At 42.7% G+C, this 27,212-nt stretch overlaps 1 protein-coding gene across 2 annotated transcripts in view; it reads right to left on the reverse strand.

Moving 5' to 3' along the window:
• Positions 1-27,212, reverse strand: part of PXDC1 (PX domain containing 1) — a 64,140-nt gene that overhangs the window by 27,683 nt on the left and 9,245 nt on the right. The window contains exon 2 of one of the 2 annotated variants that reach the window (XM_080379930.1): positions 1,976-7,317. In XM_080379930.1, the coding sequence (XP_080236056.1) occupies positions 1,976-2,150 (175 nt within the window). In that variant the 5' untranslated portion in view covers positions 2,151-7,317. Of the gene's footprint in view, positions 1-1,975; positions 26,927-27,212 lie in introns of those variants that run through there. The other variant, XM_080379929.1, reaches the window with a different exon arrangement.

Raw genomic sequence — 27,212 nt, forward strand, 5'->3', positions numbered from 1 at the left:
CGGTGCGCTGCGGCGCGGCCCGCCTCCCCCGGCGCCGCAGGAGGGCACCGCCCCCCCCGCCCGCGGCCGCTCTGACCCCCCGGCCCGGCCCGGCCCCGCGGCCGGCGCCCACCCCTCCGCCAACAGCCGCCGGCCCCGCGCCGGGATCCTCCTCTTCCTTCTCGAGACAATTCCGCAGGCGCCACGGACAGGATGAGGACATTTTTTCCCCTCCCGATGACCCCAAAAGTTTGGTTTTGTTTTTTTTTTTTTTCCTTTTCTTTTTTTAAAACTTCCAGGCCCGCCAGCTGGGGCAGGCAAAGGGGGAAGAGCTTGTGCCGCCTCCAGATGCAGCGTGCGGGGCTGCCACCCCCCCCACCCCCCATCCCGCAGCACACAGGGTTGGGGAGCATCCCTCTGTGTCCCGGGGAGCATCCCTCTGTGTCCCGGGGAGCCCTCCCGGAGACCCCGGCAGCCGTGCAGGCATCACCGGGGAGAGGTAGGTCCATTAAAAAGGAAAATGGAGGAAAAGCGGGAGAAAGGGGTGCACGGCTGGTGCCTGGGACTCCTTCAGCCTTGGGACACCATTCCTGAGGGAGCCTCCAGCAGCATCACATACGGGAGGGAGATGGGGGGCTTGCAAATACTTGCAAATCCTCCTTCCTACGAGGACCCCAAGCACTGTCTTAACACCCCAAGAACGGGTTACGGGGAGAGCTGGCAGGGCCTTCAGTAGCCAGCTGCAGGCATCTGGCAAAACTGGAGACACAATGTAAAGCAAGAAAGTGTGTGGAAAATACGTGGATGCCTGAAAATGCCTAGAAGCTGCAGGGTTAAGATATACATACTGAAGGTGAAGTGAATGACAGCGCTGTGAGGTGGGATGCATCACCTGGGACTGGCTCTGCCGGAAGGCAGCAGCCTCCGGTGTCTCTGGCACCTTTGGCTTTCTGCTGCAGGGGGGCTTGGGGGGGCCGGGGGAGGCAGTTTGGGTCATGCTGTGGCCTGGGGCTGAAGAGACCCTTCCTGTTCGTATAATCTGGGGAGGTCAGAAGGTTGTTGCACTCACACTACGTATCACCAAATTTAAGCCAGTTTTTGCCAGTGTGACATCTGTGGCTCGGGAGGCCAGGAGTTCACACGGGAACAGTTCGGGTGCTGTTTAACTGCTCAGAAAAATCAGCAGAACCCAGAGACATGACCGCTGTTAGGGGTATCAGCCAAAAACCGGTGGTTGGAGAACATCACGGCCGGATCACCGTGGGACTGTACAAGTAAGCATGGCAGGGAGGGGCACAGAGGTGAAAGATACTTAATAGTTTTCTGTAAAGTGCATAATTAAATAACTAAATCACACTCTTTCCAATAGATAACATGTTGCTCGTAACTGCCTGCATCATTTACGTGCCACATGCCTCTATGGTAAACCAACTCCAAACTAATAAATGCAATGATGTCCCAATCTCTCTATTCAAATATATAATTGTACCTTTTCTTGAATTAACTTCTACATAACAAAACTGGTTTTAATTCACTCTGAAGCACGGTCATACGTAAAGAATGCAAACAACAGCTCCATCTCTCCCAACAGAAAGGCAAGTGCCTGTTTACTGCAGCCTCACTCTACAGCACCTGCAGACATTTCTTTAGAGAAATCTGGATTTTTCACAGCAGGATAGGCAATACTTCAGATGTTGGAGTGGATCCTGAGGCGCTCAGCACCAATTCTTACCAAACTGACTTCATTCAGAACAGCCCTGGGCTCATAGCTGCCATACAAACCCAAAGCAAACCCGAAGGACCATGCTTTCCAAGAAGAGCTGTCTACCCCTGTCTGGAGCAAAGCTGTGGCAGAGGCCCACCAATTTCACCTTGGATCACCACAAAAAGGGTTTTCACATCACTGTCGGGCTAGGCATCTCCCAAGTACCCCGTATTAGCTGTTCAGAGTATTCAGCACAGGAAATTCAACACAGGAAAGGGAATTGTTGTGAACCTTTGTACTGTAGGAAGATCTTCACACAGCTCCTTTTGTTCAGGGCAGGCTTTTGTAATCCCTCCTCTTGTTCCAGTACATGGTGGTCTTCCCAGTTCTTCCATGTAAAAACAAAACATGAAAATAAAATGACTTCTCTTCTGAAAGTTGCTGTGGTAACCTGAAATAGCCACATGTCCTAAGGAAGCGAAACTTCTAGGAAGAGAACTGCGAGAGTAACCCCCTTTTTTTAAAGATGTCAGTCTTGTGTTGCTTCTATTTCAGCAGGGAAAGCACTTGACTTCTGCTCATTCTGACTGGTATTTTCTGCCTTTGCAATAAAGTGATTTTTGCTGTTGTCAGCCTGCCCACAAACTGCATGTCAATAAGCACCCCTCCGAGGCTCTCAGCACCATGTCAAAGCTCCAGCTTCAGCTGGACTCTGCAAGGTCTTGGTTGGGGGTCCCCAGCTTCTGCTGGGCTAAGGGTGGCAGGCACTGTCCTGTAGGCTCAAGCATTAAGTGTTCAGTTCTATTTTTCTCTCTCAATCTGACCGGTGCCAAACTTCCAACTTAACTAAAATATTCAAATCACACAAAACCCTATGTGCCTTTCACTGCCTGCTCATGAAAAATGAGTGTATGCTGAAAATTCTACATCTAAAGGGCTTGAAGCTGGCATACTGATGCCAGATGAAAGGTAGAAGTACTCCCATGCCCAGCGCTGCGCATGCAGGATCAGTTCATTATTTCCCCATGAGTATGATCCTGTTCCAAAACCCAGAATCTTAATCCAGTAACTACAGAAGTACAACATCCCCATTTTGAACCAGAAAGTAAATCTGTGGCACAGCTTTAAATCCTGCCACTGAAGACTTCTGGTGTGGTCACCCATCGCCTGTGGGCGAGTTGGTAGCTCACCACGATTTAATCTTGTTCTCAGTTTAGGCGGCAGAACATGCGTATATACATCCTCTCACCCCTCAGGTATGCTCCTGAGCGTCCCTATACAGCAGTGTAATGCCAACCAGCCACTAAATCTGGGTATGACTGGTGTTCATAAAAGTTGGGTTAGTAATAATCACCTGTTACTGTGAAAGGACTGCAGGATTATGGCAAAGGTCTCTTGAGGCAGGACTTGCAAGATTATCTGCAGCGCGGAATGTAAAATAGGTGTGCAGGAAGGATGGACAGTCCCAAAGGACATAGACATCTTCCAGATGAAAGCATCTTTTATTATCAGTACTGTCTATTCTTGGTCTACAAATTATTTCCATTGTACACTTCTTTTAAAAGTACATAGAGGGTGGGAATTTGCATTTGACAAGTTTTCCATGTGTACGCAGCATGGGCAGAGGCATTGTGCAGCAGCTGCTCTTCAGCAGAAAAGGGGAAACGTGTATTTGCCTTTCTTTAAGGAAAGGTTTTTATCAAAACACATATTATTCCTTCTTATGTGACATGTAGGGTTACTGTTTTCCATACTTACGTTTCGAGACAAAAGTAATTAGTGGCAATTGCACCTTAGAGAATAAAGATGCTGACTGTGTATATTTTATCCCCATGCATTTTTGTGATCTTACTGTCTCATTGGAGTCATAAAATGTTACGGTAATGCACACATTTTCTTGGCCACTTACTAGTTTGATTTCTACCTAACAATTTTCCAGTCTTGCATTTTAGTTTCACAAACTGCTAAGAAAGTTCCTTCATTTGAAATACATGCAGAGTACTTACCACATACTGTTAATCAGCTTGCTGAAAGGACTCTGGCCCTGTGAAAGCTACTCTGGCCAAAACTTCCCTCTCAAGTCTTCAACTGATTCAAATGCAACCATGATGCAGCAAAATTGTCTGAATTTGAGAAGAGGCCAGGGCCAAATCATGGGGCTTAAGAAACCCAAGGGCAGGTAACTCTTGCCTCTTACACTTGCAATGTGAACCATGGCTAGAAACACAAATTTTCATTCAAAGTTGAATGAGCCTGTAGTTCTAACCTTGCGCTGCACCGTGACATCTCAGTCCTGTTTTTTCAGGTTTCTTCATTGGTATATAATTGGAAATTATAGGGATATGCTTGCCTTCTGTCATATACAAGCAAGCTGTGAAGACTTCTGAAAGCTATTTCCATGCTATCTACATTTTCTCCACGTGTCCTACACCCTCCAGTCCGCTGCAGCACCTTCTTTTATCCTCATGAGTTATAGTCCCCAATAGTAATCGTCTCCCAGACTGCATCTGCATTTGGGAGGAACTTCATCTAAATGTCTAAGAAGATCTCTCCCTGGTTTGTTTGAAAGTCATTTTAGGGCTCCCCTTTGTCATTAGGACTTCAACCCCCTTAGCAGAGAGGCATGATGATTCACCCTCTTTCTCTCCACATCCATGCAGGGTAGGAAGAGGGTTTTGTACTATATTTGTAGTTAAATTCCTCATTTTTGGCAATAGGCTTTATAATAAGTAGTAAGGAATATCCACTACTGCAAACAGGGGATAAAGAAAGTAGCTTTCATCTTCAGGAAAAAATAGACGGTATCTTTCGTGAGCGCAACGAGTGAAGCTGGAAGATTTCATGACTTCAGTTTAGATCATTAACCTCTTTAGAGGAAATAGATTATTGAAATAGCAGCAGCCACTAACCAGCTAACATGCATCTCCACCTGAAACAGATGTGAGAGGTGTTGCAGAGCCCCTCTGGTGCAGGAACACCTAAAGGCAATGAATCCCATGGAAAAGCTCAAGGACAGAGGCAGGCTGAGAGGGGCAGGAGGAGAACAACACCTGCCTTGGGGTAAGAGGCTCTCTGGTTGTTCAAGTCTTCCTTTGCTCAAGGAAGCTGACTTTCTACATTTTTGTAAATAAGCAAAAATTGCATCCAAGGCACCTGGATCCCTTAAGAATCGCTCCTTCTAACTAACTGTTCAAGACCCAAAGATTTCATCAAGACACTTAACAAGCCAAAAAGCAGTCATAGCTCCCAAGCCTGGAGTCACCAAAGGCCTCTTGCCTGCTGACTTTTAAAAATCATTCCTGCCATGAAAGTGTGGACGGCCTGGACCCTGCAGTGAAGGAGAGTCACATTTCCAGCCTCAGCTAGCGGATTTGTAAGCCTGGGAGACCAGAGCCTTTGCAAAGATGCTCGGTTAGCTCATTCTGCTCTGTTGCCAGTGTGGCGTTGGAATAAATCAAATGCTTACCTACTGCTTAACAGTACCAAAAATAATTTGGAAAGCAAGAGAGATTGAAGTTTTATCCACTTACACAATTATTGAAAAGAAATAACGAGTTTTAAAAAGCCACCTGCACCTCTGTAATACCTGCAATGTAGAGTGGGCACTCTTTTTCTGTTTTCCCATGATGTGCACCCTTCTCTTAAAAGGTTTTTTTTAATGTGCAATCCAAAGGCAAAGCAGCCTCTGCTGTTCTAGTCTTTAGCTCATATGACAAGATTGTCCCTTCTGAACACGCCTGGTGAGAGGGAGCCCTTGAAGAAATGAGCTACTGACTGAAACATCCTTTCATGCTCCTGTGGGGCTGTTAGACTGCAAAAGGTTTGCATGCACAGCCAGAGCACTGCTGGGACTGTGTATTCTCACTTTGTTCTCCTCCTCTCTCCCCCAGGCTGATTCTGTGAAGTACTGAGCCCTCCTGGAGCCAATGGGAGTTAAAAAAGTACTCAATATCCTTCCAGCTTTGGCTACCTCATAATATAGTCATTAATGTATGCACAACCTATTTTTAGAACCTGTACATGTTTTCTGGGTAAAAAAAATGCTTGAAAAACCCCTTCCTCTCCCTCAGAATTGACATTGAATTTGATTTAATAGAAGAGGCTGAAATTCTTTCCATTAAAAAGTGTATTATAAATGCTCAAGGAGCTGTAAGTGCAGTTGAAAGCTAGGTATATTCCTGCCAAAGGGTAAACTACCTTAATCTAATAGACTATTTCTAGTGGAACAATTTACCCTTTATGAGCCTTTTTCCTGGAGACAACATAGAAAGTATATATTCACTATGTTTCCAGCAGAGGCAAATAAATTAAATATACATCTAGGTTACTAAAAAACCAACCATGTTGGCATAAAAATTATGCAAGACAAAACTTATCTGTATTTTCAGACTCTTAACCTAGCATAATTAGCCAGTTGGGCAATAAAAGGTCCACAGTACTGGCCTTCTGTATGGTTTGTAATGATCCCTTGTATGGCCTAACACTGCAAATTTGTATGGAGCATAGAAATGGAAAGCCCTAAAGTGTTCAAAAAGACGAGCATTATTATTCTAAGTCTGCAGAAGGGGAGACAGAGCCACAGAGCTTGCCTAGGACTGCAGAAAGAGGTTGTCTGAAAGGTTGAAATATTCGTAGCACTTGGCACACAGACTTGTATACAACCCTTAGAGAACATACTATTTTGCAGAGCGTGGGGGGATAAAAAAACCCTACATTGTGTATATCCTCTAGAGCTGTAAATGCACAACAGAACCAGTTGCACACTGCAGGAAATCTTAGCTTGCTTTTTTTTTTTTTTTTTTTTTTTTTAAAGGACAAAGCTGTTCTAATGTTCTATTTTTTTTCCTCATTACTGTGAAGAAAAATCACTCAGTTTAAAATCAGTAGGCAGAGTATAACAACTACAAGTTGGGCATATTTTTGTTTCTGTTGTTAGCAATTGGAACAAATTCTTCCTTTGCTCTTGCTATGCTACCCCAGAATGAGCAACTGGCTTTGTTTTAGATGCTGAAAACTCTGTCTGTATCCTAACCAGTGATAACTCTGGCTTAAAACATATGAGCAGTCCAGCTGACCTGCAGTAGACTCGTCATGCTCTTAAAATTAAAGGCACGCTGAGTGCTTAGCTAAGTGGATATGGAGCCCTTCAACATCTGCTCAAGGCAAGGAGAAGTTCTCAATGAAAGAAACACATAAGGAAGTCACAGCAACAGGAATGCTGAGTATGAAAGACATGCAGGATTGGACCCTGATGAACAAGTATTACTGAATTGCATTCATTCACATAGCAGCATCCATAAGATACAGCTCATCAGTGTTTGCTGCTTCAAATACTTCAAGTCAAAACAAGTGTGAGTGATTTGATGTGTCTACACGGCATAATTAGAGATGTAAACAATGACTGCTATTGCAGAAACTAGAGCAATATGTTAAGTAATTACCCAAGTTATTTCAGTCTGGCTACATTCTGCATCATTAGTATAATTACGGGAATGAAATTCAAGCCCATCATACCTTTGGTAGTTCAGTTTGTGCACAACGACCTCATCCTCAATTTTTATGATGTTTCCTTGATCGCTAGGGTGGCCCACGCTCTCCCCCATTTTTTGTTATCTGAGCCACAAAGGAAAGACCTATTAATGAAAACAAGGTTAATTATGCTTTCATCAGAATGGCTTCAGAAGGGATTCCTTCTGAAAAACAGCGGAGTGGGGATTCCATTCGTTCTCTTCCCTTCCTCCTTAAAAAATAAAGTAAAACCACACAATGGATGTCTCTATTTACATTTCAGACTTCTTTTCATGCCTAATATGCCCATGTGAATGTACCAAACACGAGTGAAGCATGAATAATATGTGACTATTTTTCCCTTTTTCCCCCCCTATATTGCTCAGCACTCTATTTTTCTAACTTCCCAAGAGCAAGAAGGAAACCATTTCCCTGCCCCCCTCCTCTTTGTTTCTTTTTCTTCTTATTCAGGACGGGGCTTGTAGTGAATCTGTTAGGACTATTGTGCTATATTCATCAGTTCTACTTGGCACAGCTCATGTGTGAATCGAAGCTCTTTTCTCCATGAGAAAAGGTATTTCCCTTTGTAGCGTTCCAAGTCAATTACTGTGTGTTGGCCTTATGTATTTTTTCCCTTCCAGCCAGACATATGATAAGTATTTTCCCTAAAGCCCTTTTTATTATTTGTCATATTATAAAGACCAGAGTACCTTACACATACATATGGTTTAGTTCATGTATACTTAACACACACTGAAAAAGGTCATGAAAGGTAACAGTGCATTCTTCTCATAAATAAAGGACAAGATCTGATGGGCAACTCTTATCACTCTCAATATAAGGAGGTTAACAAAGGACCTACAAAATTTTCGTGTTTGCACAGGAGAGTGACAGCTTTTCTCTTAAAAAAATAAGGTCAGTTACTTGAGCCAGGGTTGACTCTCAACTGAACACACTGTGAAGCCTCAGAGGAACATGAAGAATAAAGTAAAAGATATACAGTGGTTTTAGTACAGATTGCTGGAAAAACAGCCTCTACCCATGTTAAAAACCTTTGTGCTTGATTGCATAGATGGTCCACACACAAAAATCCATCAGGTTTCAGCATTAAGGATATTTTGTTTTATTTGGGACACAAAGCCAGTGGGACTTGTCTGATTCTTGTTTCCATACAACGCAGGTATAAACCTCATTGTATTCCAGTGTTAATCCCACTGGACACCAGTTTAAGTTTCAAGTGAAGTCAAACCAAAATCAGAACAGCTAAAAAATCTACAGAAGCCTTCTGCTTTCAGCATGCAATGTCACATCCCACAGGACAGCGCCAACAAACACTGCAACATGGTGCACCAACCCAACTCATCTTCTGGGTCAATGTCAAAAGTACAACTCCGCATTTTCTGCTGAAGCAGAGGCTATGCAGCAGAAATTGCTGCAATATCCTACTGCAAGATTGCCGTAAATGAAGTGCATGTTTTCTTAGGCTTCCCCAGCACAGTTTTATTCCTACTCACTACTATACAAGCCCAATGCAGTCCTTAGTCCAAGACCATCTCTTCCATTGCTTCAGTGTAACTAATACGAATAGAAGTCGGTAGTTGTGCATGCAATCATCGACCCCAGAAAACAACTGGAAGTTAAGACAGTTCAAGCAGCCCTCCCCTAGAAGGACTAGTTTTAATGGGAACAGTTAAAAAGAATTTTACTTGAAAAAATTAAAGATGCAATACAATGGGTAAGCAAAGAATGATAGGATACAGACTTGTTATGGAAAATGTGTATTATCTAAGCAGAACCAGAAATTAACAGAAGAAGAAATTATAAATATCTAAAGATAAAAGAAAAAGGTTTCAGAAGAACTGTAGTAGGGAATTCACCAATGAGCGCTGAAAACCTTACTTAACTTCAAGTCAGGGACTAACCCTGAAAGATATTTTCACAAGCTCTGTAGAGGGGTATCTCTGCATGAACAGGGGTTTCTTGCTGTGGGAACACCATCTTGGTGCCAGACTGCTTTTACGCCAGACCCTAACAGAGTCATCACTAACATTAAATGATTTAATTATAGAAGGCAAAGAGACAGGATAGTATAATCTTATCTTCGTCTTATGGTAAAAAAATGCATCTACTGGCTAGATTGCTGATCAAGCTGCTTCTCCTCAGTTGTTGCCTGTAAAACACTAAGGCTTGGTTTTCCTCTCCTACCACTTAAGTTTGTCACTTGTCTTATTTCCCATTGCCTTAACTCAAGGTGAGGTGACAAAAACTTCCTAGAATCATTACTTGTAGCTGCTAAACTAGTCCTCGTATTTTTTCTTCTCTGATCTTTAGTGAACATCCTATGTTAGTTCATAGTTATCTCATGGTAGCAGCTGCACTTAGGCCTACCAAAAAAGTTAAGATTAAATGAGAGGTACATACAGTTAGCTAGTTGTTTCTTATCCAAACAAGAGATGTATATTCCACTATTATGTGCAATTTTCTTTGAATTAGATTTACTTTTGGAAACCTGTTTGGCAGCGTATATTTCCAGTGCACTCTCTGTTTCAAAAAAAAAAGGTAATGGTTTTGTGAGGATCTGTTTTCTTTGCATTTCAATTGGTTTCTCATAGCATTTAATCATCAAAAACCCATAATGCTACTTGTGCAGTCAACCTTCTGAACAAAAAGATCTGGAATTAAAAGTACTGTTATTCTTATAAGAATACTCTTCACTCAGTTCCCAAATGCAAAGCAAGGTTTGTTAGTTGCTGCAAGAAATTTCTAATAATTCAGCTTGCAGGACTGGATGGGAATAGAGGGGGAGCAGTCTGTGGAAGCTAAAGGCAACGGGGGACACCTTCTCCCTCAGCCCTAAAGATATTCTCCATAAGAATTGGAAGTATTTCTGCCTCTAAACATTTTGGAGTGACGCCACTACACAAACACAGCTTCATCACTGCAAACCCCTAGGGAGCTCTGATCGCTACCATGTACAACTATGGGTCAGCACAATTAAACACAGATGCCAATTAATCCCATGCAGAATTGAGCACAGAATCAGAGCTTTATAGCAAAATGTTTCAATGGGACCAGAATTTCAGTTTTCTTTCCTAAAAGGAGTCACCAGGAAGGATCTAGAGAAGACAGAGGCATCTGCATAGATGAAAAAGAGATGAGAGACCTTGGGGAGACCTACAGGGAATAAGAAAATCAACAGCCTAAACCTTCAAAAGCACAGCAGCTTTGTCTTTTTAGCTGCACAGAAAAATCAATGCTAGGGCCTTGTATCCCCCTATCCTGAAAGGAAAGAAGAATCACAAAGGCAGAACAGCATAAATATCAACCATCTGCTTGGCAGGAGCTGCCACTCGCATGGTTTCCAATAGGTGATGGACGGATGCGAGCCTCTCCTTCTGGCAGGTGGGGCAGAAGCAAGCTTTTGTTCCTGCCTTGCCTCAACTCACAAATGCCACCTTCTTTCAAGCAAGAAGTTGAGCAGACTCTCTTCAGAGTGGCTTGATTCCACCACATGCCAGAGAAAACCCTGTCTCCAAAGCAGTTAAAAACATAACTATTTTACATACAGCCAGCCCCTTGCGCAGCAGCAGAGTACAAGGGAAACTCTTTTGACTTCCTCTTTTCCACTGTTTTCCTTTTAAAAAAGCACGTGTGTGTGTGTGTGTGTGTGTGTGTGTGAAGAGATTCAGCTGCCTCCTAATTGTTCCCCAGCTTCCTGTCAAAAAGGTCTGGACCTAAATCCCAGGAAACTTCTCACTCCCTGTGTGAGGCAGGAGACGGGAGAACAATAGCTGGCTGCAATCAATGGTGCTGCACCAGAGACTTGTAAAATACATGTTTGCGTTGCTATCTTCTACTGAGGAGTGCCAGTATATAATACCAGCACAGAACAGTTAAACAGCAGAAAAGTATTAGTAATTCTTAGCGCTGAAAATCACCAACCAACCTATCTTTTAGCTTCTCTGACAATTACTACAGAGATTATCCCCCTTTAAAAAGAAAACCACATGGATGGAATAAAAAGGTCCACAAAGAAATTTACCACACTACAACGCAAACCATGGCACAGCGTGGTTTAAAAAACAGAAGAGCTCATTTTCCCTAATGCCATCATTTTTGATCTTGATTTCAGTTCCAAGGATTGGTGATGCCATAATACCTGAGATGGTGAAACAGCACGGCCCTAGAGGCATCATTCTCCATGTCCTTCTCAATGCTAAATCACAACCTTCAAAACTTTCTTTTGGTGTGAGTCCAAAAGCTGTTTATCCCATAGCAGTTTTCCAAAGCCACATTTGGTACTCAAATGAGTTGGCCTAATTTTCCCATAAAAAGCAACCCTTCTTTGCCTCCTGGAGCAATGACAAAATTGTCCAGCATGGAAGACAGACCCTGAGTAGATACTCCTTCACGTAGTTGCCACTACCAGACAAGAGACCCCAGCACATGACTGAGGGAAATAAATATCAGAATACGTAACAACTTATGTCCTTCTATAAAGCTGCCATTGTCTCCAGCTTACTTCCCACCATTGTCAGCATAAAACTATTAAAAATACATAATGCTTTCCAGGTTGCTTCAATACATGTGATAAGATCTCCCCTATAAAGCTCTTCCTCTTCAAATCCTGCTCAGATTTCCTCTGACAGCAGGGGACAAAGAAAAGGAGTAGATTTGTGGCTGACTTCTTTGAGAAGAAGGTGAAGTGTCATCTCTTACTTTTCTCTTGCATAGCTGACACTCAGTTGAGTCTCCCACTGAGCATTGGGATCATCCAAGATATCAGCTGTTCCCACCAATTTGGAAACTTGAAAAAACACTTCTGAAAACAGCAAACAGGACTGGAGGCCCAAATCCTGTTTGTCTGGCTTTAGGGCAGAACCACACATTCAATCAGTCCTTCTTTCTGCAAGAAAGCACGAAGCACAGATGTGGTTGCATAAGCGTCAATGGCTTATTCGGGGAGATGCAGTCAGACCGCGGCACATCAGATCATTAAGAGGCCAAGTGGAGCACAACTCTGTCCTGCTGAGAACTGGGAGGTTTGATGATCAAACTCTCTCAAAATCAGACTGCTTACTAGAAGCATCTCTGCATATGAATGTCTGGTGCCTACCCACAGGCTCTCAAGCTTGACCAAGTCACACAGCCTAAAAATGTCAAGATCACCAAGGAAATCCTATGAAAAAACAGGAATAAAGCCCTTATTGTCCTGTCACTACAAGGCTTGCTTTCTTCCTTCGTTACAGTAATCCATTTTGTACAGATTTAACAAGCTAAATCTTAAAGTCCTTCCTAAACCAGATTTGGATCCAAGCTGCCCTGCACACTAGCTGGCATAACTGAGGTCAGAATTCAGACTTTGATTCTTCTTCATTCCTTTCCAGACAGCCCTCCTGCTCCTTCAGAATAAAGTGTAGATGACAGTTATGGAATTAAGAGTTCTTCTCTATGTAAGTAATTAGATTAGTTACAACATTAGATATGGCATTTTTTTGCCGTACTTTTTGCCTTATTAATAGTACCATGGTATTTTTGGAAAGTAATGGTGGCTTTAACAACTAATGCTCATTTTAGAAAAAGTAATGTTTTGCTTTGCTTTTCCTAACAGGATTCAAGAAACACAGTGTGCACTAGAAACCCCTGTTGTGCATCTCAGTCTCCCACGGAGAGTGCGCCTTGCCAGGGCGCACGTATTTAAAAGCAGCATCGTCACCACCTTTCTGTCCCCAAGGACAGGAAAGAGCCCTGGTAGGAATTCATCACATTAGCCCACAGGTTTCTTGTGCTCAGAAAGGATCGCCGAGCTCCTCATTCCTCAAAGGTATGGTCTTCAGAAAGCTCAAGGGCTTGTTTCTGTGCCAGGGGGGAATACCCTCAGGAACAACTGCTGCCTAAGTGCTGGCTGGGGGCTGCTTGGCCGGGGAGCAGCACCGTGGGAAGGACTCGGGGTGGTGGTGAGCAGCAGCCTGGGCACCAGCCACAGCCTGCCTGGCAGCCAGGAAGGCCAGGAGCATCCCAGGCTGTACCACCAGCATCACAGGCAGCAGATTGAGGGCAGCGATTATTTCCTCTTACTTGGCATTCATGAGACTGCACCTAGAATACGGCATCCAGTTCTGGCCCCAGGGCAAGAATGAGGACAGTCACATGGGACAAGTCCAGGGGAGGGCCAGGGGCTGGCACACAGGTCTATGAGGAGTCATGGAGGGACCAAAGCTTGTTCAGCCTCCAGATGGGACAGCTTAGGGGACCTGACAGCAGACGTCTAGCACCTTTGAGAAGAGGTAAGGAGGGAGGTGCATAGCAGAGAGACAACGGCCAGAGTGAAAAAGGGATAAATGGGAGAAAACTCCCCACTGGGACAGTTGGGCAGCCGCTCAGGTTGCAGAGAGAGAGGTTGTGCAACCGTGATCCTTGGAAGATTTCAGGACCTGACTGGATAAAGCCTTGAGCAGCCTGATCTGATCTCATCACTAATCCTGCTTTGGGCAGGAGGTTGGACTAGAGACCTCCTGAGGTCCCTTCTAACATAAATGGTTTTATAAAAAATTACAAAGCAATAGAAGTTGCAAGATATCTACACAAACAAGTTAAAAAAAATAAACCACCCCTTGTCACAGTAGAACTGCAAAATTCTAGGAAGCAGAACTTTCCAGACACAATGTATGAACACAAAACCAAACAACACCACCCCCGCCTTCTTCAACAACACGTAATATTGAGCCATTGTACTAAAATCTACTCCAGATATCATTATCTGACATTTAAACTTTGTCCTGACCAGTCACTTCAGAGATTAATGCATTTGGGATTCAGAAGAAAGAAATCCTTTCCTTTCTTCTGGCAGGTATTCATAGCAAAGCAAAGGAGGGAGTATATTATTAAAGCTTAACTGCTGTTGAAGCTTTTGAAACAGGACTTCTGCCTGTTTTTTCCAAGAAAATCCCTGCTCCCTCGCTCTACAAACATAAAACCAGGCTAAACCCACCAGTGACATCCAGGGAGATTCTTATCCTGTTTACACTGGCCCAGGTCTGAACAACTCCCCAAGAAAGAAATTCCTCTTGATCTACACCACGGGGGAACCGAGAAATGCGCACCCCACTGAATCTCAGCATAAATGACTATACAGGAAAAAAACCTAATCAAGCTAGGTATTGCTTAAGAAGAATGAAAAAAGCATCAAAAGAAAGCAGTGTGGATCAGCCTTTGTTGGCACAGGTAGGAAATGCATAACACTCTCGGGTCCTAAATTTACATGCCACACAAGTTGGGACCTGCGCAAGGAAGGGTCCTGTGGGACCTGAGCAAGGAAGGTGGCTCTGCACCATCTGCACAGGGACTTCTGAAGTCCTCTCAGCTGTATGAGGATATGTGTGAAATGTTCAGAGTGCCTGTTGCATGCAAATGGCCAGACACGGTGCTGCCTTCTCACAGAAATGAAAGGAGTCAGAAACCACTTGCAGTTCATCCCACTGCATTAGCTCTTTTAACATTGAAAACCATGGGCCTGGCTTAATTTTTCGTAATGACCTAGACTGGCAAAGACCAACTTGAGAAAGATGTGCAGCATCAGTTTCCACATAAAGAAGAGTTTTTAACTAGATCCTGGGTGTATTATAGGGTTTTGATCTGGAAAGATTGCCTGTATGGCAACTTACAGGCTGGAGAGTAAGTTCTGTGCTGAAAACTTACCTCATTCATGCTTTGAAATGCTACACTGTTTTCAAATCAACTCCCGTTCCTGCTTGTGTAATGCAAGTTTAAATACTCCTTCATATCTACCTGTATTTTAAAAAGCATCCCAGAATGAACCCTCGCAAGAAAAACGCTTTGGAGAATTTGTAGGAGGATTACACAGCGTGCAGAATAAAATACTAAAATCATATAATGCCTTTTCAGAAACCAGCCTTTCAAAAAGTGGCATTTTCTTTGGCAGTTCTGTGGTAGAAAGCCCATGCATCTTCTCTGGTTTGAAGTCTTAGCACTTTTGCAAAATAGGAAAAATTGAATCTGGAGCATAGGGACTGTAATTATACTCCATCATTCAAAATAAGGGGGAATAAAAAGCACATGCTTCTTTGAGTCTTACAGCTATAATGGTCATGACCAGAAGGAGATGGTAAAGCCTCAGGATAAAATTCCAGTTTTGCTGAAGTTGACAAGGGCTCTACCATAAGGTTTCATGCTTAGGATTTCACTCCAAGGGTTTTAACCTGGCCTTGTGCTGGCGTAGGTCTTGTTTCAATGTTGGCGTGCAAAGATGCACAACTCCCACATTTCAAAGGGAAAACCCCTGGATGCAAGATTCTTCTTTTTCTTTGCCTCACCCACACAAAAGCAGCCTTCAAGTCTTTAGGTAAGTAAATAGTACAGGAACTTTCAATAAACAGAAGTTAAGCTTTTGTATGTTCAAAAAGAACAATTTTTGATTCTGGGTAATATTTAGCAGCATGTAATGAGAAGAAGTTTACTAAGTTTTTGCTTGCAAAATGCAAGGAATAGTTAAACGTTTTCCTCCAGAGCAAATATGATCTCATTCACTATAACCAAAGTTATAAATGAGGCTAATGAAGAGTTTTATTAAGTGTACAAACTACATTCTTTTTAGAAGGGCGCTGTGTGTCTCCAACATACCCCTCTAGACAAGGAAAGATGTTCCAGAAACAGATCCCGTGTTTATAAAGGGGAAGAAGGCCAATGACCATGAACAATTATGTAAAACAAAGATTAAAAATAGTATTTTTACATTGTATATACATCCTAGTAGATGTAAGAAAGTACTGTTAGCACTCAGAGGATTTAATTCTTCCATTTCTTGTAATGTTTCCAGTATATATTTTTTGGGGGTTCCTATTAACAATCAGTGACAGAAAGAAAAACAGAAAATAACAGTTAAAAAAGGAAATTCCATTGCTCAGTTTTGCTTGTCTGCAAAAAACATACTGGAGGCAAAGGAAGACAAAGGAAGTCAGAAGAGAAAGAGATGGTTTCTCTTGTGGTGGGAAGCAGAAGGAAACCTACAGTGTACTTGCTGGCAACTTCTTGCATAGCATCCCGAAGCATGAGGTAATAGCAGCTCTCAACTGTGTGCATTTAGGAGCAATTTCACCTTCACTATACTTGAAGGGAAAACTTTCATGAACACTGTCTCATGACAGCGTATCGTCATGCCTGTGCAGCATCATGTGTCATGCTGTATAGGCATGCCTAGTGATACATTGAAGATCAGTGATACAAGTCAGACGTGATAAGTATTTACCACTTGGTTCAAAAGGAAGCACATTTTAATGCTATTGTTATCTAGTCTTATCACATATATTTGTTAAGCATTCATACCTTGCTTGCAAATTATGTTTTGCATCACGCCTATAACCCTGTAGTTCTGGTTGGATCAGATCATCTGCCATAGATTGTCACCAAGACCTGCTCAGAAGTAATAGTTTTGGAAAAGCTTTTTTAGAAGTCTCTCAGGTCATTCCTTCTTACCTCTCATCACCTCTGGTGCTAGACTCAGCTACAACCCAAGAGCACCTGTTAATGCTGTACATTGTACTTGGCACATAATTTACATACTCTTTTGCAACAGGCAGCATTATGTTGTTGTTGTGTTTGATTATGCTTCGAGTAGATCTCGGTAGGATATTGTAAACATTTCAATTTTAGATTTATTCTCAAAGACATTCTCCTTGGGTAGTTCTCGTGCCCCATACTTTATCTTCATTTTAATCTACTTTCAAGGATTAAGCCTCAAATGTCCCTGTTGTACCCAAAGAGCATTAAACATACTAGAAATGCTAAAGCCGATAATATTTTCTTCTTTTCTGCCATGTTCATGGTCAGTGATACAGGATGGAGTCAATTCCCTGAAAGCCAAGATGGGACAGTACGGAAGGAAACAGGTTCTATTAACTATTGTCATGGTTTAAATGACACATAATTCTTATGATCATTGACTGTGAGTAACAAATTAATCCTTTAAGAGTCAATAAGTCCTGGTTTTGGACTATGTTAACTCTTCTGGGGTCATTTGGACGAACAGATGAAGTAAGATTTTTCCTTGACATCTATTCCCCCCAAAAAGAGAGATCAAATTATTTCAGACAAACACAATGTAATATTATCACAGCATGTTGCACCGGATCACCTAATGCTTCCAGACTCATGCTGACCTCTCCCTTTGCTGCTCCAGTCCCCTCAGAAGTAAAGGGACCAAAAAGCTTGGCTGAAAGATCTTCCAATATGTAGAATACATCTTTAAGACTTGTAGGATAGTCTTTAAGCTGACACTTGACAAAGCATCACAACTCAAGAACTTCAATAATTTACTGTAGGCCAAAATTTTATAGTCCTTATACCACACAGCGGCAGAAAAAATGTGGTCCAAAGTATCTACTGCATGCTCCATATTGTCATTTTCATTAAGATTTTGAGGACTTATTATTTGTCTTACTGTAGGTTTAGACACTCTAGAATAAAATACTAATAAAAACATCAGGGCCTAAAGAAAGAAGGAGAAGAAAGTTCTGATTTAGTGTGCCTGTTTCCATACAAACAAAACCCCTGCTTACACTTGCTCTTTTCTCATCTTTCTGACATCACTGGGTTTTGGCTTATGCACTTTTTAAATCCTGCCTGAAGAGAACACTTTCCTAATTGGTGAAACTATCACCAAAGATAGTGAACTATCCTAAACAGTTCAGAAGGCAGAAGTGAGGGTTGAAACACAATGACAGGATCATCAGCATTTAGCAGCTAAGGAAACAAGAGAAAAGGAGAGGAGAGCAGCAAGGCTGAAGGTTCTCTGGAGCCCCAAAGCCTTCTTCATGTCACCTTGGACCTCCACTGTGATGTGCCCCCTGCAAATACAACTAGGAGCAGTATTTTTAGATCATGGGAATAGGAGAGCTTTTCTTAACCCCAAGTATTGAGTCTAGTCAGTTTATTTGTCCTTATCTCAGTCAGTCATAAGTGCTGAAGTGGAAGATGACATCTGACTCACTGCCACAATAATTGATTGTGATTTCATAAAAGTGTTATTATATTATTGATTCAGACAGAAGGAAAATAGATAAGTAATAGTTAACAATTACACATATATCAACTATAATCACGCTATGTACTTGTAAAAAACCCTTCATTCAAGGTATTATACCACATCTGATTAAATATGATGGAAGATACATGGAAAGCATATGTATTTGTGCAGTGACAAGTGCTCCTACTCACTGCATAGTTCACGTACAGCACAGACAGACACTCTAACAGGTTAATTCAGAACAAAACACCACACTAGGATCAAGGAGATCCACCTCTAATTCTCCTCAGCAACGTTAAGTTTCTCCTGAAACTTTTAACGAGTGTCTTCTAATCAGCATTACTTGCAAAATGGTTTTCTCTAGTCTAAGAAACTGCAGTATTTCAGCAACTCTCCTTAGTTTGTGTCTAGCCTGAATGCCTTGATACAGACCAAGAATTCAAACGCGATCTTCTAAACTTCAGGATGTTTTGTAGGGGTTCAAATGACCAGTTTGGCTATAGGACTTTGCCTTTGATAATTCTCTTCTGTAACCAAATTTCTCATTCTCATCCCAGTAACGTATTTCCACTTCTAACATCTTAGAAGTACGGATAGTCAGGAATCAGTCGCGTTCGATTCCTCCAGATGCAGGCGACATTTCTGTTGGTGTCTTTACAACCCACAACACCATGAAGCATGTGTTTAGCTTTGCTAAGGCAAAATGCCCCAGAAAATGGCATATTCAGGACCCCATGAATACAGCTGCCTTCAGCTGCCGGCAGAGCAGAGCCCAGTTTAGTAAATTATGGTCCTTTCTTGCCCACACACAGCAGTTCGTTACCTTCTAGGTCATTCTGCTGAAAATCCTTGTGAGACCAATCCAGACTGTAAACCAGACCAGGTGAAAGAAGAAAGCTTTGGGTTTGTAAAAACCCAACCAAACTAAACAGGAGGGTTGCACGTGGTTGCATAGCATGGCCCCACAAGCAATTGCTCTGGTTCCTGTTTGGAAGAGGAGAGCAGCAGAAACAAACCACGCTAAAATTTAGCTGGTCCTGTATTCTAGTTTCATTTTAGTCAGCAGCAAATCTCACATTTACTTTATCAGATCTTAAGTTTATACATGTTTGCTTCTATTTGTCACTTCAAAAGCTCAGTTTGTCATAACTGGTTCCTACTCTGAGTTTCCCCTTAAGCACTTCAAATGCTCTCTGTCTAGACACTACTTCTATGTATCAGGTCAAAATTATTTTCTCAGTTGTGCTTCGCTCTGGGCAGTAACACCCTCCTGTGTGGTAAATGCTACAAAGACCTTCCCCTTCCAAAACTGAAAGGAGGATAAAAGCAGTATTTTCCCCACATAGAAGTAGCCCTCCCCTCCCTTTGTAGACCCAAAGAAGAATGTTTAAAAATGAGTTTCCATTGAAACTCTTCCCACTTTCACTCGCCCACATTTTCATTTTGAGATGTGTTACAAAAAGGAGCTGAAAAACAAGTTTCTGTATTTGGTTGTTTGTTTTGAAATCCATCAAAAGTTTTGTCTTCTCCATTTTATATCCAAAATGTTGTCTGTGAAAAGAACACAAAAAGTCATAGAAAGCAATACCTGCTTCTCTTCTCTTCACCAGGAATTAAAAAAACCAACCAAACAAACAAAAAAAATCCACCAGGAAATTATGGCCTCTACACACACTTTTATCTTCTACATTAGAAATCTAGCACATTTAAGACTGTTTTACTACCCTATTCATTTTCCTTCATGATTTTATTAATGTTTGCAGAAAATGAAGTCTATTTTCAGTCAGCACTCCATAACAGCATAAGCATTTTAAGAGTCTGTTCAGCAGAACACCTTACCAGAAGTTTCCCCTCTTCACAGGACTCAGATGCGATCCCCAAGCATGGCACAGTCCAGCCCTGCTCTGTAAGCAGCTCCATAAAGAAAGTGAGATCTGACTTTGCCCATTACTTCTTTATTCCATAAAATTAACTGAAGGGTTGGAATTTCAAGGGCTGGTATGTGTTCAGCCAAGGCTAGTAGGGGACTTCTGCCTTCAGCAGCAAGGAGGTAACTCCACTCTTGCCCAGCAATAGTTGCTCACTTCAGAAAGGAGCCTGGAACACCTTCAAAGGCAGGCTTAGCCTTTACTTCATGGATGCAAATCCAGAGGAACGCCATTTATCCCTGGAATTACATTAACATCCCGTGCTGGATGATGGGAATTGGTCCATGCACATCAATAAACCTATTTTCAAGTTGAATCTTGGTTACTGGGGACAACCGAGGTGTATGGGTACACCAGGAGTTCAGCACAGAACCAGCCTGGGCACACTGAAACGTAATTAATGCCTCTGTGAGGAGGAGAGCAAAAGGAAAGTCTTTGCATATACACAACCCAAATTTTTATCATTTGAAAGGGGTTCTTTTAAGGACGCTTCACAAGGACAGGTTTGGGAGTTTTTTTGACGGCTGCTATGTCACTTCCTTCTTGTCTAGCAAAAGATGAATTGATGATTTTTGACAAACTCATACTCACAACTCAGATAATTTCTAGCCAGCCATCACATAACATACAATTTAAAACAGCATAAAAATAAAATAATGTGAAAAGTTTGGAGTTTTTAAGAACAACCTTTCACAATTTCAGCACAAACTTGCTGCCACCAAAGACAGTTGGTGCTCTGGGGCTTGCAACAGTGGCAGACTTAGCTTTCAGCTCTGGAAGCTTGATCCAAAAAGAGTTTATTTTCAGGTCAGTTCTTCTGAAAGTCTAAGTCTAATGGCAGAGGACATTACCACTATACTATCATGTAAAGACCATTTGCAGTTATAGGCTAAAGCTATTTTTAATAGGAAATACTGGGCAATACGTGCACTGGGCTTGCTGGTGTATATGTTTGGGAAATGGAACATGGGAAAAAATAAGAGACCTTTGTACTGCTGGATATTGGCCTACTGCTTTGGGGGAGTTCTGCAAGCTGCAGAACTGCATAGCTGGCCTCGGTGAATTTAGCAATGCACGGGAACATCAGAGCTTACAGTGTAAGAAAGAGAGGACTCCTAGAACACAAGATACAGAAGGTTAACACAAGCCAATGAAAAGGCATTTTTGGTACCTAAACATTCACCTACACTTTTGTTGCAGACATAAACAGGGCAGTTTAGTGGTAGGATAGAAGAGGAAGACCATAGAAATGCCTTCTCTGAAAACTTTACTAACAGCAAAGCATTTATTTTAATAAATCCAGTGTGTCCTTTTGAGACCCATATGCGTTAAGTTCTTATTGCTGATTTAAAACCAAATGGGTCTCCATGATGGCCCTGGATACCTTAAGTAATGGAGACTAAGAGCTACAGATGCAGAAAGGCCCACAGAAACAGTCTTCATGTTCAGGCTGACATTCTTGGGCACTCAGTAACTTCCATCACTACTGAATGTGATCAGTCCCAACACTGTAAGGAAAGCTGGAGGTATCTATGGGCAGAAACCTACTGATCTCAGTTGGAAGGGGTTTAAGGTCCCCTCCCAACAAGACGGTGAGAGAAAGAATGGCCAGTACCTTGTTGGCAGCCTGGGCCACATCTGCAGCTGTGCAGATCACACAATGGCAGACGTTAATACCCCAGGCACGCTTTAAAAGGTGACACCCTGACCAGCCAAATGGCATAGGGGAGAACCAGGCAGCCTGGGGCACATCAGAACCCCCTGGCAGGACGGAGCAGGGAAGGGAGGAAAGCAGCAGTGAGAGAGACATGCGGTCCCCCGCAGTGAGGGCAGAAAGGGAGCTGCTGTACAGCAAAGGGCAGCACTCAGGCACTTGCCCCTGCCAGGCAGCTGCAAGACACGCTCTGAAAAGGAGGATGGTAAGACACACACAAAGTTTGTAGTTGCAAGAAGTACTGTGGTGCAAAAATCCTCCCAAGTGCCATGAAATACAGCCTATGGGAGCAACAAAGAACATCACCTTGCGGTTCAAACGCAAAACAAAGTTATGCTAGTTCTTAGTCGGTGACCTCTTAGATATATGTACGCATGCATAACACGATGAGACAGTTGTGTGCAAAAGAAGAGCCAGCACCACTGACTGGATATAAAATGACAAGCCTTTTCCAAATAATGCATTTGTTTCAGATAAAGTTTAGATTAACAGGCTTTTAGGGTAAACCATTGCATTCCATCTAATCACACAAAGGCCACAGAGCTGCAGAGGTGGAAACCAATCTGAACAAGGTTCTAGATCAGTTTTGACAAAAACTTCCAGAAAACTCTTCTGAGGTGGCAACAGCCACTGTGCAGACTTCCAGGGCTGTGTCAAGGCTTCTCTCAGGTCAGATCCCAGCCCCAAGGGGAGGTGGGTCATCTTCTTAAGAGTTTCAGATCCTACCTAGAACCACCATCTGGGGACTGACATCTGGAAAATACATGCATATAGGCAACAGGGGAGAAGCATGATGTACAACTTGAATTTCTCTCCAGGGGAAAAGAAAATAGCAGGAGGCAAGAAAAATAAGTATAAAATAGGGAGAAGGTGGTTGTAATACAGGTATCAGCCCATGAACAGCACTTTCCAGTTTGGAGGTAACAGAAGTGCAGTCATGAGCAAGATTATGAGGTGACAGAAAAAGCCAGAGAGGTTAATTGCCAAGAAGAAAAACACCAGGTGTGAAGCACCAGCTCACAAAATCATGTGAATTTTGCCACTGATTTCAGTGCAGCCAAGCCTTTGCTGCAGGTTTCTTTAGGGCAAGCGACGCTCATTTCCTTGAGCTGCAAAGGAAAGCATGGAATTTCCTCTCTTTCCCTCCCTTGAGACATTTTCAAGTTTACTGAATAAAGCACAATGAGGACTTTGCATAGGCCAGGGTAAATCACAGCCTTTGTGTAACTTCCCCTGCATCTGCTGGAACAGTACTCACACCGGGGCCAACTTTGGCTTGGTAACCTCGGTGGAAGTTTCGCTTGTGTTGGCAGTCCCTCACAGAGTTTACTCCTGCTGCAATGTGTTATCTGGAAATCTCAGGTCTCTGTTAAAGATTAATTTCCAAACATCTCTTATGTCAAATTCATTATGACACGGCACTCCAGGAAAGAAGGCGAAGGAAGCACATTTCTTTAGAACAACTACATTTTACCGAATACGGCACAGGCATTAATATCTAGGATGGCTGCTCTCTCAAACCCGTGTCAAATTTACATGATGTGGAAACCCTCAAAAAAGAACCCAATAGATGCTACAAAAATAACTACTCATTTCAAGCCTCAGCTCCCTGAGTCTAGAATATGCAGCTCTTTTTCTGTGCTTTTTTAAACAGCAAATTAAAGGAATCTTATAGAAAAGGAAGCAGCATCCATTGCTACAGTCCCACTGCCCTTCTGAAACCCTTTTCGGTGCCATGCCTCTTCACCCACAGCTGCTATCCCATTTCTCTTCTGATCTGCATACTTACTGCCTTTTGAGCAAGTCAGCCACTGTTTTCTGTCTTCACATCTCCAACCCAAAAGGGTTGCCTTTCAAGACAACCTGCAAAGTTCAGAAGAAGCCCTCCCCTCTGTCTCTGGGCTCAATTCCATTTCGATCCTCCATGATCTAAAGTAGCTTTTCAGCCCTCCCCAAGCAATGTAATTTCTTTAATAAACTTCCACCAGAAAAACATGTCTTGCACAGCTCCCTGGGAGCTTTCCTGCACTGAGGCAGGAAAGGAAAAAGAAACTTCCATGTGTCACTTGAGATCCTAGTTTGGAGCCTCTGAAACAGCACTAGTGCCTCCCCCAGCATTTGTCTTTGTTGCACTAGTTATTCCTCTTTTCTTAAAAACTGAGCATGACATCACATGGCACGACATATATGACATTATATACTGAGCATGACATGTCCCTTTGTCCAGCTGTCCTGGCTGTGTCTCTTCCCAGTTTCTTGTGCCCCTCCCCAGGCCTCCTGGCTGGCAGGGCACCGAGAAGCCGAAGAGTCCTGACTTGGTGTGAACACCACTTAGCAACAACTAAATCATCAGTGTGTTATCAAGATTATTCTCACCCTAAATCCAAAACATAGCACTCTACCAGCTAATAGAAAGAAAATTAACTCTAATCCAGCTGAAACCAGGACAAGGTTTTACATCGCCGCAGGGTTCTTTCCCTTCCTCCCCTCCTCTGGCTTGCAGCCAGCTTGCTCGGATAATTTCACTATTATCACCCTCTGGGTCAAGAGCTGCAACATGTCTCTCCAGCCAAGTTCCACAGAGAAAGCCAGAAGAAACATGCATTTCACAGTCTGTGCCCTCTGTCATGAACCTCTGATTCATGAGGCAGGCAGGATTACTCCCCTCTGAAATCCTTTGCTTTGGGCTTGCTGAGGCGATTCCTGTCTGGTGGGGTCTCCCACAAGAGCCAGATACCAGCCCGTTGACATCCTCATGATTCATTTATAAGCACATTCAAATCAATACAGTTAACGTTTAGTATGAACTGGTGTAAAGAATTTTACACAACCTTCAGATTTTTGATCAAACAAAATCAAGAAACAGATACCTGAGAAGTCAACTCTGGAGAAACCTCAATCTTATAGTTTTTTTCCTTCCTTGGATTCTTCTCTGCTTTCTCTCCTGCTCTTCTGCACAGTTTCAAAACTTTCTTATTTCCTGGAAATATTCCCACCCTTGACTCCTGCCTTCCAGCCTCATGGGTTTTTCGGGTTTGCAGAGCCAGGTGCCACCTCCGGCAGTCAAGGGGCCACTGTATTTTCAGCAGTGACTCTGCCCAAAGCGAACCCCAGGGGTAGGGCTGGCAGTGATGGCCTTCAGAGTCACGGCACTGTCCAGTCACACTGGTTTTGAGCTGTCCTCTCCATAGTGAATGGTCTTCATGGTGGAAAAGTGAGGTATCATAGCCCCCAATTTTCATTCTTTCTCCTCTTTCAACATCTTTAACTTCTGAGGACACCTTCCCTGCAGCTCCAGATTCAAGTCCAAAATCCCATGCTTTCTTCATAGGAAAACCAATTCCTTACTCCTGAATAGCTTGCAAGAGCCTGAACATTGCTTTTCCAACACAGATCGATCAATATTTCCACAGGGTAGGAAAATAATGGCCTATATTAATACATTGACTAATACTCAAAGATACCAAACAACAAATAACATCCAAAATTTTTCCAGGAAGAAATGAAATCTTATGGAATTCTCTCATTCTGCCACCCCCAGTCTCCTAACCCAGGCACACCGGCAAAGGCACAGGACTAGAAAGGGTTCCCATGGCCACTACCATAGTAAGAATTGTTATCTCATTCAAAAAACACATGATTGACTGTACCCTGCACCTTCTCAGAAGGCCTGTGAGTTGCTTGTTTGCATTATAGCAAGGGAGAGTAAATGCTATGCTTGGGACTGTTGCCTTGGTTGAACCTTTAAATGTCCTCATTTTTTACTTATTTAGTTAATTTGTTTGCTTGTTCAAAAACGCTAACCTATGAGGAAAGGAGTTTGCTGGCTACCATGATATTATTTAGCACAGTGTCTATGGAGCATCTTACAATGTTGGTGAATATAATTCTAGAGTAGCGGCAGCAGTCCTATAATTGAAAGAGTCACAAGGGACAACTGTAATAACAACTGGCAGCACGGACCTCTGGATTAACTAGGCTGAATTTTTTCAGCTTGTAAGGGCTTTGAAAAACATTACAGAAAGAATTTTGAAACATACTTGGTTTTAATTTCTCTACATGTTGCGCAGAAATCAACTAAATCACTGCTAACAGCTGCTGAAAAACCCATGTGATGCACAGTCAATTTTTTTTTAAAACCTGATCGCTTCAAACCTCCTCTGCGATTTTTTGGTGCTTGCTGTGTCTCTCATTGAGAGTTCATGTAAGTTTCAAAGAATCCCAAACCTCACTGGAGGATTGCAGGTGAGCAGAAAACTCATAATGATGCTGCTCATCTTTGGGAAACAGCTGTCAAGTTAAGAAAATGATCTTCTGTTCTCTAAATATTTTTCTCTGCTCACTGTTTTAACTGACATCAGTAATTCAGTGTCAAGTAATTAGTCCAGAAAGTTCATGAGGATGCAGCAGTCACACCATAAGGTTTAAGGGAGAAAAAAATATTTAGAAAAGACCTTCTCCAGTGAGCATTACTGCTGCACAGTCAACAGCGGGGAGTCAAAGTGTCTGCTTCTTACCTGGAGGCTGAGATAATTGTATCGTGTGATCTTCTTGGCATCTGCCAGCTTGATAAAATAATAACCCAGAGCTGCTCCTGCACCCTTCCATGATCTCATGGGTTTGGCTGCCACACAAGCTCTTGTTTTGACTCATGTGGAAGGTTACTGCCAGTCTCCATCCTCTGCATGGATCGCAAAGCAAAGGGAAAACAACAAGGTCTGGATGCGTCACTCATTAAAGACTGCCAGGGTTTCCTTTCACTTGAGATTGCAGTGCTCGGAGTTAAGTTTTATTGCTATCACATCAACGTGGGAAGCCTTTGGTCTGTGGAATCATTCATCCGTCCAGCATTTCCCCTCCTGGATTTATGTCCTTCAGCCAAGCCAATCTTCCGAGTATTTCACAATGCTGCAGTTATCACCATCTCCTAGCATCACAGCGAGCACACAGTGAGGGAGCCTGTGCAGGGAACCACAGGAATGGCTCAGGGTGGGTGGGAGAGCCAAGTTTGGTGAGCAGTGCTGGGTGATGTTACGTCCTGGAGGGGTTCAGCTGCCTTCCCAGCCTATAGTAAACACATCTTCCCCTCTGGCAGAAAGGAGGAGTCATCAGTGTTACCTACTCCTGCTGCTATTTGTGAGCCTAATACAGACTTTGGGGTAGCTTCATAATTTACACAGAGAACATAATTAACTTCTAGTGGATCCAGTTACAGGAGGGAGATGGGCACAAAAGAAGAGGAAAGTGCCACAGCTTTAATTTTTAAAGGTAATTCAGTGGTGTTTCCATGGCATTAAGAGGCCTAAATGTAATTTTCAAGAGTAACCTAGGTTACTC

This window comes from Falco punctatus (assembly GCF_963210335.1).
Source record: "Falco punctatus genome assembly, chromosome: 3".
Lineage (NCBI taxonomy): Eukaryota > Metazoa > Chordata > Aves > Falconiformes > Falconidae > Falco > Falco punctatus.